This window comes from Camponotus vicinus, unplaced genomic scaffold, assembly GCF_025532165.1.
Source record: "Camponotus vicinus isolate PSW18456_S1 unplaced genomic scaffold, iyCamVici1.0 SCAF_14, whole genome shotgun sequence".
Taxonomy (NCBI): domain Eukaryota; kingdom Metazoa; phylum Arthropoda; class Insecta; order Hymenoptera; family Formicidae; genus Camponotus; species Camponotus vicinus.
In genome coordinates, this window is record NW_028141950.1 from 14,184,250 (window position 1) to 14,198,534 (window position 14,285).

Below are 14,285 nucleotides of genomic sequence, written 5' to 3' on the forward strand. Positions count from 1 at the left end.
GGTACTACTCCCGGAACAATTATTCAAATTGAGAATATAGCTTTTTGTAATCATTTGCAGCTTCCAGTTGTTATTGGTAGAGAATTTATTGACAAACGTGATTTTTATAATATACCTTCCTTCCTTCTTAGAGTTCTTGCGTAGGGGTATTTAAAGTTAGCAAATTGTCTAATCTCAAGAAGTGGGCATTGTCAGAAATTATCACAAAATATGTACAATTGCCATACAAAAATGGCTATGTTGTTTCGTCCATTTTACACTGTGACACATTTTAATTAATCAATATGTATTATAGAACTTCATATATATATATATATATATATATATATATATATATATATATATTGTGACGTTGCCGTCCCGACGCGCGTCCATCCGCCCCGGAAATCTTCACGGGGCGCGAGCCGAGCGGCCGCGCCAGAAAAAGATTGCGAGAGCCGTATCGAAATCTCCGGAGAGACGAGCCATTATCCTTTTTCGCGCTAGTATTAATTATTTTTTTGTATCATTTTTGTACGTCGGGCAACCCGCCGGAGGGAAACCAGAAGAGGCCCAAGAGGAATCATTACGACAGCCGATACGACAACGCCGGAGGAACAGAGTCGCGGGTGGATTTCGCCCCCTTCAAGTAAAGGAAGGAAATCATCTGTCTTGTGGGCCGAAATAACCGGGCCGGATCGGCGCCACCCTCAGAGGAGGGAGGACGGAAAATCTACCTCCGGACGATCGTAGATAACAGGATCGCCGAAAGTCAGCATTTTTAAAGTATCGGGGCCGTTACGACCCCCGATACGGCGTTGTCGCGGGGCGCAGTAATACCTCGCGTGTCGCGGCGCTATTGGCCGCTAATCCGCGCACCCCTGCGCGCAGAATTGACGCCGCTATCGACCCTGGATCGCGAGATCCAGGGACTCACTCTGGTGCGGGCGCTCTCAGCTTGTAGTCGTGCTGCGAAACGTATTGGGTCGTTGTCGTTTTGTGTGTGTCGTAGCCGAGGTTGTCGAGAGGACGAGATCGAGGATCATCCCCTGTCAACGGGAGCGAGTATCGGTGAGGTTGCCCATCGCTATCTTGTACGCCACGTACGCGATTCCGTCCGCGGACCGGCCGTTCTGTCGCCGTCGCCATTTTCGTGTCTCGTTGTCGCTCGGGCATTGTACCGAGCTCGCGATTTTCGTGTATTTCGGGCGACCGGAGACAAGCGACCGAGGCATCAAGGACGATCGTAACGTAGGCCGTAGCTGATAAGGAACCGTTCGTCTCTCTCCGGGATTCGGGGTGTCGTAAAACGCGTAGTGACCGGCTCTCGAATATCGACCACGTGCGCGGTAAATCGCGGGGAATGCGTCCGCTATCCGTGCTGTCGAAAAGAGTTGTCGAAACCGCGTAAGACATCCCCGCAATCGATCTCCGGGCAATTTTCGTCTGTAATTAGCGTGTATGTGAGCGTGTGACCGTGTGCGTGTGACGACGTGGCAAAAGTCGTACTGTCCTTGTCGCTCTTGATACGAGTATATTGCGTGGTATTCGCGTGGTAATTGTCGTACGTTCGAGTGTGTCGCGGTGCATAATAGATTGAGAAAGGGTCGAAATTCGAGGATTTCGCGTAGATAGAAAGCGTTACGCCGAAAAGAAGCGAAGCGACGTCCGACGGCTATCGAATTCCGAGCGAATCGAACGCGCTCGTCGCGGGCGACAATTTCTCGTCTTCGCAGATTTCTGGATTGTTCTCGCTCAAATGTTAAGCCTCTTTTCGAACTTATTGCTGTCGACTAAGTGAGCGAGCGAAAGAATAAAGCATAAAGATCGGTAAAATTGAGTCGTTAATGAGATTGTCGAAATTTCCGTTACGATCTCGAAACGCCGTTCGGTTTCGCAAAGTCCGGCCGTAAAAACGGGCCTAGAGGACGATAAATATCTTTCTTATGATCTCGATTTCGTATTGCTATTGTTATCACCGCTGTCGATCTGTTGTACGTTATTTCAAATTTTCGCACTTATGTTAAACTCAGTTATATTTCGTTAATTCAGTCTCGCTAATTTATGTCATTATTACTATTTCTTTCTAGAACTTGTTATTTCTTTCCCTTTATATTCTTTTCTATTATATTTCTTTTATTTAAATAAATTTGTTACATTCTCTTTTATATTAAATTCGCGTAATTTATTTGAGTGTTCGTTTCTCGTGTGTGTTAAATTCCGTTGTGTTCGTCAATTTTCGTAATCACCGACAGCTTCGCATAAAATAATTCAATATCCTTTCCAACGGACCCTGCCCCTCTACCGTTAGGTGAGCTGGTCGGCCCGTGGCGAAACAGGCTAACGTTCTTCGCGTTATTCTGACGATTTTGCGAATTGATACGTGAAAGACCGTATCTGGTGCCCATCTTCGAGATTTCGAGACGGCCTTCGCTTCGCCGCGGCTCGCGCGAGAACGCCCTCCATCTTAGTTCCTCCGAGCGCGAGTATCTCTATCCACCTTGTGTCTTTTTTTGACGGCGTTTTCGCTCCCCATTAACATCCTCCTCTCCAACACCCGAGGAGGATCGAAAAATTAAAAATAAAAAGACGTCGCAATATATATATATCATTTCTTTCTTTTCTTTTCTTTTCTTTTCTTATCTTTTCTTTTTTTCTCTATTCTTTTTACTTTATCTGGTATTTCGTTATGCGTATCCCCACATAGCACAAGACATCCAGCGGACGTCCAAATTATGTCCGTTTTATGTCGGAACGTCCGTAGACATGTTACGAACGTCCTACCGACGTCCGTTTATGGATATCCATTACACGGCCATCAAAGGACATTCACTGGATGTCCAAAATATATCCATTTTATATTCGATTTTTTTGGACGAATTATGGACGTTTATTGTATCCCTTATTTAGAACATCCGTCAGATGTCCGCCACAAGATACTCAATGGATCCAAATCGCATCCGATTTACGTTAATAAATCCATTTGCGATATATGTAAAGCGACATATAAATTTAATCAAATATTTTGTACAATAAATTTATTTTTCGATGCTTATTAGTGTGTGGTGATCATTTATGCCCGATCAAATATTGATCCAGTAAAAAATATCTAACAGTTTTATAAAAAGTGTACTTTAAATTAAATAAAATTTTCTCTTTACTAAAAATGAGACAAGAATATTAATTTGACTGATATTTCATGTAAGTCATACGGCAAATTTTTTAAATATGTTAATTGAATGCAGGATAGAGAAGTACATTCGAGTTTCTAGAAAGCCTCTATTTTAATAGTATCTGACAAAACTGGTACAATATGCAAAATATCAACTTAAAACCCGTATTACACTACAGGTTGCAGACTCGGTTGAGGAATTGATCAATCAGAGTAGAGAAATTTGTCGGCCGGTTGTTCTGATTGGTTAATTCCAACCATAATCGAGCTCGCAACCCGTAGTGTAATACGGGCTTAAGCCTGTGGTTTCCATATTGGCGTTTTGCGCTTGTTCATCATTTCCCGCTTATTCTGTGTATATATCTGGTGTGTTCTCGTGTCTTTTCATCAAATTTGTTATTCTGTTGCCATCATCTCGAGTGGATCCTTATTTTTTTGGTGTTGAGTCGACGAGTTCTTTTTAGGTAAGTAAATTTTATTTATAATTTCATGTTTAAATCATGTTCGTAACATTTAACATAAATAATTTAAGTATACGCAAAATATATCGCACCTTTTTAGAAGTTATAGTAAGATATGATATGCTCGGGAGGCAAGAAAAAATGTGTTTTTGGGGGCCTTTTAGGTATGATTAAATCATTAAAAAAAGTCAAATATAATTCCTTCACATTTTATCACTATAAATGCCGATGCCAGACGACGCGTGTACTCAACAAATGTATATTGCACGTATCTCATATATACAACATGCATTATAATTTTTATTATGGTATATGATTTATGGTGACAAATATTTTTTCCATATACGCATAGACTCTTAATGAAATAATTGTACTAAACTTGTTGACATACATAGAATTTTACAAGAAGATCAAGAAAAGTACTAAAAGATCTTTTATTACTAATACTATAATATTATATGTATTATATGAAACATTTTAACAGACTATACTTTAAACTTTACCATAAAAAAATATGTGAATATTGAAATAACAATATGTTTTTTTTTAATAGTTTATATATAGTACTTTTTTCTAAACTGTCACAATTGTGAAAAAAGTGAATGTTTCTTGGAGTTAAAGATAACTCTACAATCTGATTTTCTTGTCGTCTTAATAGTTGTATAACAATTGTCTTTCGTTTGTTTACTTTATAGGTAAAATAATCATGCCAAAAAGAAAACCAATAAACACTATGTCAACTCGACACGTAAGAAGATTAATAAATAAAGAAGTAAAAATTAATAAATAAATAAAAATTAAAGCCAAGGTTTTTTTATAAGCACCATGTAAATTCGATCCGCGCTTTATCTTAATTTCAGGTAGCGAATCATCACGTCTGTTTGGCTATCTCCATCATTTTCCGGGTCACTTACCTACGTCGTTTCTTAATAGAACGAGCTCGAAGGATAACATAACAAGATGTAGTCGACAGTAAACTTGAACACTAGATACTAATGCGAGCGAGTTGACACGAGTAAATCTAACAGTCAACTTGATTAAAGCCCTCTTTCTCCCCGTTTCCGACGCTTTGATGTAAAATTTCCATCGATAATTAATCATTCTATTATATACTGAGTCACCTTACATAACACGTCACTATACGTTCTTTCTATTCACACAATAAAAGCTAAGTTAAAAGACGAAACGTGAATAACACGTACTACAAGAGAATTAATTAATATATATTAGAAAATAATATAAAATAGAATATATAATAAAAAATAGAATTGTAAATAGAAAAATATAATTTTATAAATACGTTCATTCTCAATTTTCTCAAAAATGTATTTTAATAAATTCACATCCTGTGTGTGTTAATTAGCCCGCTTATTTTATTATAGCATGTGATTGCCATCCGATCGGAGCTTCTGGAAAGACCTGTAATCAGAGCAGCGGCCAGTGTCCTTGTAAAGACGGTGTAACTGGTATTACTTGCAACAGATGCGCCAGGGGCTACCAGCAGAGCAGATCGCATATTGCGCCTTGCATCAGTAAGTATACGCCTACGCGCGCATTCACCATGCTTGATACCCGGGTTTCATTGCCGCATTTATCTTTTATTTCGATTTCGTTTCCGCCGGCGCTCGTTGCTCCCCTCGAGCCATAAGCTCGTTTTATGCGAGCTGCAAAGAACGTCGGCACAACGAGAAAGATGATACTTAGAAATAGAGAATACAAGGAATTCTGTATATCTCGCGGTAAGAGATGAGGATATGCAGATAAATTTAGATGAATTTTGAGAAATTATTTAAAGAGAACGGAAATCTTAGGCGGAAGCAGATTTCTTATTACTTCTCCGAAATCATTCTTAAATTTTCTTACAATTTTTTAGAAATAATGGCTTGAAGTCGACTTGGAACATTCAAGATTTATTGATAAATTATACGAAGAAAATAGAATAGAAAAAACATTACAGATTTCCCTGTCAATTCGACATATCTTGTTATCATCGTTACATTCGCGTAAAAAGTTGCTTGGCCAGAAAGAGAACGCAAAAAGTCGATTTCGCGATTGATCCTTTCAATGGCTTTTAATTTTTATTTCTTTGACTATATGTTCAGTTTATTTAGATCATTTTTAATAAATTGACATTAAAATAATTTCAATCTCGTAATTTTCATGTTTAATTCTTAGTACTTTTTTCTTTCTGTGTTCATATTAGTTATATTATTTATTTAACTTATTTATAACTTATTTATTTTATTTCTTTGACTTTATGTTCAGTTTATATTTATTTAGATCATTTTTAATAAATTGACATTTCAATCTCGTAATTTCATGTTTAATTCTTAGTACTTTCTTCTTTCTTTGTTCATATTAGTTACATTATTTATTTAACTTATTTAACTTATTTTACTTTTGTCCTTTGTTTTTACGTAGGCATCGTCAAGATAATGAGATACCGAGACATTTATTATCGCTTTAGACAGCACCCTTTGTAACAGACTCCGATATAAAACACTTTGTTATTATAATTTTTTCATTATATTATCTTTTATTATACAGAGTTTGTCAAAAGTGTGGAAACCCCTAAATATCTCACAAACGGTGCATTTTAGAAAAAAATGTTTCAGGCAAAAGTTGTTTGGTTTCAAAGGGGCCATAAGACGGTACCATTGGTTTGACCTTGAAGAGTCATTTGAAGGTCACGTGAAGGTCACTTCAATTTTTTTAAATGGAACACCCTATATATTTTTGCACACTCTTGTAGCTTATCTCGAGAGCTTTCCAAAACACTATAATTAAGTACCTTTTCATTAAGTACTTTTTGAGTTATGAGGCTTGAAATAATTTCTTAATTTTACATAAACCGTAAAATATCTTGTAAAATATTCATTTTTCGATTATCTTACCTTAATACTTTTATGTAGAAAATAATGAGAGGAATCAATTGGTGTAAAGAAAACACATAGTTGTTTTTAAGAAAAAATATGGAATTGTTAATTGCAAATTACATATTTTTTCTTCAAAACAACTATGTGTTTTCTTTATACCAATTGATTCCTCTCATTATTTTGTACGTAAAAGTATTAAGGTAAGATAATCGAAAAATAAATATTTTACAAGATATTTTACGGTTTATGTAAAATTAAGAAATTATTTCAAGCCTCATAACTCAAAAAGTACTTAACGAAAAGGTACTTAATTATAGTGTTTTGGAAAGCTCTCGAGATAAGCTACAAGAGTGTGCAAAAATATATAGGGTGTTCTATTTAAAAAAATTGAAGTGACCTTCACGTGACCTTCAAATGACTCTTCAAGGTCAAACCAATGGTACCGTCTTATGGCCCCTTTGAAACCAAACAACTTTTGCCTGAAACATTTTTTTCTAAAATGCATCGTTTGTGAGATATTTAGGGGTTTCCACACTTTTGACAAACCCTGTATACTTTCGCGCTGAAGATGATCCAAAAATAGGGTCGAAACGTTCGCTATCCTCTCTTTGTATTCTTTAATATCAATATTTATTTGATTGTATTATAAATAAATGTGTTATAACATCGACACTCGACTCGTATTGCCATTATAACTGTTTTGTTTAATTTTATATTTCGAGTCTTATATTTATTAATTTTTGTAAATAAAGAAGCTTTGATTCGTTATCAATACTTTTTAGAAAGAAGAAAGATTTTCGAATTTAGACATTGAGGACGAAAATTCGATAACCAACTTAGCTTCCAATTTATCATCTTCAATTGAATATTTAAATTAGAAAATATTTATTGCACATGTTAATAATGTGAACATTGAAGAGGTGTCTTTCTACTCAACTAATAATAGTAGTTCGGAAGAAAATAATAGCAATGATGCATTTGAAATTAATGCAGAATATCGCAAAAATGAAATCGTAAATATTAATCAGCAGTCACAAAGAATCGAATTAAAAGTCCGTCTTGCAAAGTGGGCTGTAGAAAGGAACATTTCGCATTCCGACTTATCAGCGCTTTTGCAAGTGTTAAAAACCGACCCTCATAATTCGCATATACCAACCGATCCGCGAACGTTATTGCAGACCCCAAGGTATACGGAAGTTAAAGAAATGTCACCAGGATTTTATTGGCATTACGGCTTAGGTCGCAACTTAATAGACTTTATTGAACAGAATTCTACAATGTTTGTTGAATTTGAAAATACTATTTCTTTGTCTGTTAATGTCGACGGGTTACCATTGTCTAAATCTTCAACTAGTGTACTGTGGCCAATATTGGATTGTCTGATCGATGATAGCATCGTTTTTTTAATAGGCACATATCACGGAAATTGTAAACCAAGCGATGCTGCTGTATTTTTAAAAGATTTTGTCACAGTAGCTATCGATATTATTCGAGATGGTCTGATCTATAATAGGAAAATATATAAAGTTGTCATTAAACAAATAATTTATGATGTTCCAGCAAAGGCTTTTATTCTAAATGTAAAAACTTTTTCAAGGTACTCTAGTTGTACCAAATGCTGTGTAGAAGGTGATTTTAGAAAAAATAGAGTTTGTTTTCTGGAAAACAATGCAAGAAGACGAACAGATGAAGACTTTGAAAATCAAACAGATGATCGTTATCATTTAGGACGTAGCATTTTAGCAGATATTCCTAATTTAGGTTTAGTATCAAATGTAGTATTGGATTATTTACATGTAATTTGTCTCGATACAGTAGGAAAATGTTAAATGACATGGTTAGTGGCGAATTGCAGATTCGTCTTCCTCACATCAAAGTTGAACAAATATCTCATTATTTGATCGAACTCAGACCGATTATACCCGTGGAATTTGTCAGAAAACCAAGGTCCCTAAAATATCTTGCACAATGGAAAGGTACAGAATTTCGCCAATTTTTATTATATACTAGCCCTGTTGTGCTCAAATCAGTACTTAGTTCAAGTTTATATCATCATTTCTTAAGTCTTAGCGTTGCTGTCAGAGTAATGTGTAGTCCAAATTTATGTAAAAAATATTTAGATTATGCACAACAATTATTGAACCATTTTGTGGACAGTTTTAAAATTCTATATGGCGAACATAAAGTTTCACATAATGTGCACAATCTTATTCACATGCCTGATGACGTTAAAAATTTTGGTGTACTTGACTCCTTCAGTGCATTTAAATTCGAAAATTTTATGCAATATTTAAAAAAAATTGTGCGAAAATCACATAAATCTTTACAACAATTAAACAACCGCTATGAAGAATTAAAAAATATTTTACATGCATCTAGTACAAAAGAAAAGCAACACATTATTACACCGAAAGTACGTAATTTACATACAAATGGCATTCTTATTGATAGTTGTGTAGATCCGCAATATAAAGAAGTTGTGTTTAAGGAATTCGTATTGCGATCTAATGATCTGGCAAATAGCTGCTGCGGGTTACGACAAGGAAATATTGTATTTGTTGAAAACATTAGTTTCAATACAGAAATAAATGAATTCGTTATTATTGACAAAGAATATGAAAAAAGGAGTGATTTCTTTAAAATTCCATGTTTGTCGTCTATACTTGATATATATATAGTTGACAAATTATCTAAGAGAAAATGGTGGCGTATATCTGATATTTGTCAAAAATTTGTACGTTTGCCTTATATACAAACGAATTATATCGTATTTCCATTACTTCATACTGACGATTAACCTTTTTTTGTATTAAGAAAATTAATAAAAGTCAAAATGCTTGCGACGTCAAAATTTGTATGAAAATTTATGAAAATATATTTTTAAAATTTAATTTCCTTTTCCAGATTTCTGGGTTGTTATCACGTTTACAGTTACTTACTTGCCGATGTTTCACAAATATTATACTTTGCGAAACGCTGGCAATTTTAAACGAAGCGATAACGCGGAAACTTGGAAAAATAAATAGTAAAAAACAAAATTTATTATTATATGTCTGTAAAACTATAATGTAAACGTCGTCTAATTAAATGAATGAAATCAATCATTCTAAAACATATTATTAGAGATCAAATGTACGTTAAATAATAATATCACATAAAAATATTGTAATAATATCACATAATAATATCACATAAAAATATTGTTGTATTAACAAGATCTAGCTCGTATATCGTGTTAAGAAAATTCAGATTGTATGTGGCGTTTCTTTATATTACTTGTTTAATTCGGTATTGGTCGGAATATTATTTAATATTATTATTAGATATTTATTGTGTTTAGCAGCATCATGAAGGCTGACACACGAAAATACTACGTCGTTCAATTCGACGACGGAATTCAAATTATTCCTCAAAATTAGTTTGTTGATGGGACTCGAACAAAAGCATACTGGCCAAATTACACTAATTTCAAAACTTACTATAAGGCAGTCGAATTAATGCAAAATGTTGACACTGTTAATTGGACACAAGTCGCAGTATGTGAAATCATATCAGCTTCTGGTAAATATAGAAATATATATGTTCATAATGTTTGATATAATATTTAAAAATTGATTTCCGGTTGTTGTCACCTAAAGTCAAATTTGTATTACGACTTGATGCATCGCTTACTACATCCTATAATTTTTATCTGAAATGGTTTTACCAAAAATGTTTATTTTTAAAAACATCCGTTTCCAGGGTATTGAATAACCCGACATAGTAGATTCTATAGTTTTATTGTAAATGCCTGATATCAAATGTACAAAAATCTAGAAAAGAAATTAATTACTGAATTTATTATTTTTAATATCTTGATTATTAAAATAATACCAATAAACAACTTTATTATAAATATCACATCATTGCATTTTTCATTCTGTACTATATTATCTTCAGATTCCTTTCAACGTGCGAAAGATAAATTAAAGAGAGCAGAAATGGTCACAGACGTAAATACTGATGTCGATGAAACTGCAAAGAAGAGAAGAAAAATTACAGCAGCTAAACGTTTAAGCAGTAGTGATTCAGAGGATGAAGATACATTTGCTGACTCTTTACCAGCATTCCCACGTCAACCAATTGTGCGGCAACAAAGTGAAAATAATTCATCTCTATATTATAAAGGAGATACAAGTTGTAAGAAAATTGTGTTTACATTAATGTTGCTATTTACAAAACGATTCTAGATTATTTATTAATTAAAAGCACAAATATTCTAAAATATTTCAAACGAAGCGCTGATCAATAACTTTGGAAATTTCTAGTACTATATTTTAAAAATGTTATTAATTTTACAGCTAGATCATCATTCCGACAAACACAATCGGAATCCGAAGAACAAGACTGTTCATTTTATTCCAACCTTTCTCAAAATAATAGACAATCATCAATAACAAATAAAAAAGGTACCAATAACATCTATAATAATAACTTATATTTTTTTAACATATTCAAATAATTTCAAATTTACTATTTAGAAAATAGTTGCCAATTGTCCTGGATAATCGAAATATTGAATTGTTTTTATTTTCTTTTTAACCATAATTAGTTGATTAATAAAGGATTCACATTGCGTCCAATGTCCGATGTACGACATACGATTGAATTCATTGGACATCAGACACAATGTGAATCCTCCATTTAGCTTGTATTACACTATTGGAGCAGCCGGCCGGCAAGTTGTTTTGCTCTGATTGGTCCAACCGCAACCGAGCCCACTGTAGTGTAATACAGGCTTTAATGAATTAAACTTCGGTTAATTATGAAATTGGATCTTAGATATCAAAATATTAATTGAGATTTTTATTATATTTGTTATTTTTGTTCAGGTAGTTTACAATTGGAGCCAAAAAAGAATGTTAAAGATCTTTCGCACTCAACCGATTTTATACGACATAATAACATTTCTTCAGATTATGAAAATGAGTTTACTAATTTGGCACAATTTCCTAAGAACAAGGTAAAGGAAACTACACATAAACTTTCACCATCCATTGCGCAATATGGTAAGCATAGGCAAATCGAAAGTAGGTCATATAATTTTTATAACAGGCTTGTATATATGTATTATATTATCAGTAATTAATAATTTTGCATGATTGCAGACGATGCTTCATTCAAAAAGTACATTATAAAAGCTTTGACGGATATAAAATAGAAAGTAAACATTATTATTGCGAATCAAAATGATGAACGAGACATGTACAACTTGTAAAAGGAATCAAGCAAGCGACAAAAATGAAGAAAAAGTGAATCCATTTATTTCTGTTTCCTATAAAAAACGACGAAGAGTTACAAACATTAGAAAGATTCTTAATGGACGAACAAAATTACGCGAAATTGGTAAGATATTTACCCAGTCAGCAAAGTCTGTTCAACCAGATTTTGTCAATTTCTGCTACAAATTTTTGTCGACAGTAAGATTGCAGATTGTATAAAAAATTTGTTATATCAAATAATGATAACAGAATGTCAGCAGAAATGTTACAAAACCTGCTGACATAATTTGATAGCAGAAACTGAACAGGATTTGTTTAAAATTATCATAGCAGATTGGTGGCAGAAATCGAGCAAGATCTGCGCAACACAGTTTGATATCAGATTGGTTGCAGAAACCGAGCAGGATCTGCGCAATGAAATTTGATATCAAATTCTCGGCAGATATCGAATAGAGCCTGCTGATATAACTGACGGCAGATTGATGGCAGAAATTGAACAGGATCTGTGCGACGCAATTTGATAGCAAATTGATAACAAAAATCGAGCAAGATCTGCGCACACAATCTCTGATAGCAGATTGACGGCAGAAACGGAACAGAATTTGCATGATTCGATAGTTCCTTCACTTACCGCTACGTGAGCTGTACTTTCTCGTAATCTAATTTCTGTCAGAAATATATATAAAGTCGCGAATATGAATAAAAGACTGAAAATATAGTAATTATCATTTTAATTTCTATCACTTTAATTTCTGATATCTGATACAAGCAGATGAGATTCAGAATATTAAACTGATTGGAATTAATATGATAAATGGTAAATTATTCATGTACTGCCTATTTGAGGCATAAAGCACGTATTTAATTCTAAATAAATTACATCTCCAGTTTTACAAGTTACATTTACTTTTATCATTTACTTTATTATTAATTTAATTAAATTAAATTAGTCCTTCGCGCTATATGAGATATAACTACGATATAACATATATTACGATATAACATATGACATATATGTCATTTTAGAAGAAAATTGTAATTAACTTGCCGATAATATTCTTATTTAGCACTTGTAATAATCAATTTTGTTGCATTTATATAATATTAATAAAAGTAAGTGCAAATCTTGTGCAGTTTCTGCTGTCAATTTACCATCAGGTTGCATGCGCAGATTCTGCTCGGTTTCTGCTGGCAATCTAACATCAAATTGCATCGCGCAGATCCTGCTCGGTTTCTGCCAACAGTTTGTTGACAGGTTATGTTTTACAGACTCTGTCACCAAAACAAAAGCTTAATGCGGACACAGATGGCTATGGTTCTGGTGTGGGATTCTGATCGAATTTGCTGCCAATCTGCTGCCAACCTGCTAACATTTTGCTTACTGGGTATTAATTTTCATCCATTTATGTTTTTGATGGTTATTTGCACAAATGTATTTAATTATTATAATTTTGCACAGGTAAAACAATTACAGAAACTTGGTGGTCAAAGTATAAAACATACTGTACAAAACGTGTTAAAAAAATGTTTCACATTGGAACTAGCGCAAACATTCAGTTGGTTTGGAAGAAGAAACAAAAAACAGTTTTCCGAATTGCGTTTTTGCACAATTGTAATAGGTAAATTATAAATATTATAATACACTTTTTTATCGAAAGAGTAATTATAAATGCTAATTAATTCATGGAAGAATTTAATATATAATTTTTTTCTCAAATATGAAAGAAAGTATTTTGCATATTGAATTCTAATCAATTAACTGTTTCTCTTTATCACTCATCATTTTCAAATATTTAGACATTTAAAGCTGATTATAATTGGAAAGCAGGCAAAGATGATTTTAATTACTGGTAATTAAAAACATCATCAAACTCTGGCAAATATTTTTTAAAATTAATTTTGCTTGAAATTCGTTCCAAGTTTTTCAGTATCCATACTTTTCAAGTTGTGTTGAATTGCATATTTAATTTGTTAAAAAATGTTATTAATCCCTTCAAACAACCCGTAACAATTTAATAAAAATGAAAGCTTTATGATCTCTTTGATTTCTGATTTCAAACCAGAGTTTTGAAATTTTAAAACTGGAATTGATATGATGTAATCAATATAGTAAAGTTTTGTAGGTTTAGTTAATATAACGATATTGATTCTGTAATTCTTACCATTTGAAATTGAGGCTAAGATTCGAAATCAGTGACCTGAGACATACACAAGTCATTTAGTTTTATAAATTTTTTTTATATACAAAATTGCTTCAAATGAGTAACAGCATTTTTTAACAAATTTAATGTATAATAAAATGTGTAACTCAACATAATTCGAATAATATGGGTACTTCAAAAAAAATTGAAACAGATTTCGATTCAACAAGCAAACTTATGTTTAAAAAGTACTTGCAAAAGTCTAATGATGTTTTTGATTATCAGTAATTGAAATTTTTTTTATCTTTATTTAGCAAAAATTAATTCTAAACATCGAAAAATATCTCGTAAATTATAAGTGATGGGAATAAACAAATATCGAATTTGAATCAGTG

General features: G+C 33.2%; 1 protein-coding gene across 1 annotated transcript; it reads left to right on the forward strand.

Annotated features, from left to right (window-relative positions):
• The first annotated feature begins 775 nt into the window (after positions 1-775).
• On the forward strand, positions 776-13,634 carry LOC145965254 (uncharacterized). Its single transcript, XM_083088664.1, has 8 exons — positions 776-1,050; positions 4,995-5,144; positions 10,428-10,667; positions 10,829-10,936; positions 11,360-11,536; positions 11,636-11,873; positions 13,019-13,134; positions 13,209-13,634. The coding sequence occupies exons 3-6, from the start codon at positions 10,469-10,471 to the stop codon at positions 11,686-11,688; spliced, it is 537 nt and encodes a 178-aa protein (XP_082944790.1). The 5' UTR covers positions 776-1,050; positions 4,995-5,144; positions 10,428-10,468; the 3' UTR covers positions 11,689-11,873; positions 13,019-13,134; positions 13,209-13,634.
• Positions 13,635-14,285: the final 651 nt, after the last annotated feature.

What these genes read in the sequence shown, in the direction of transcription:
- LOC145965254 (XM_083088664.1), top strand. Translation starts at nt 10,469, where the DNA reads ATGGTCACAGACGTAAATACTGATGTCGATGAAACTGCAAAGAAGAGA. An exon ending in TTATAAAGGAGATACAAGTT is followed by an intron (nt 10,668 to 10,828) that starts GTAAGAAAATTG and finishes TTAATTTTACAG; the next exon opens with CTAGATCATCATTCCGACAA. An exon ending in ACCATCCATTGCGCAATATG is followed by an intron (nt 11,537 to 11,635) that starts GTAAGCATAGGC and finishes GCATGATTGCAG; the next exon opens with ACGATGCTTCATTCAAAAAG.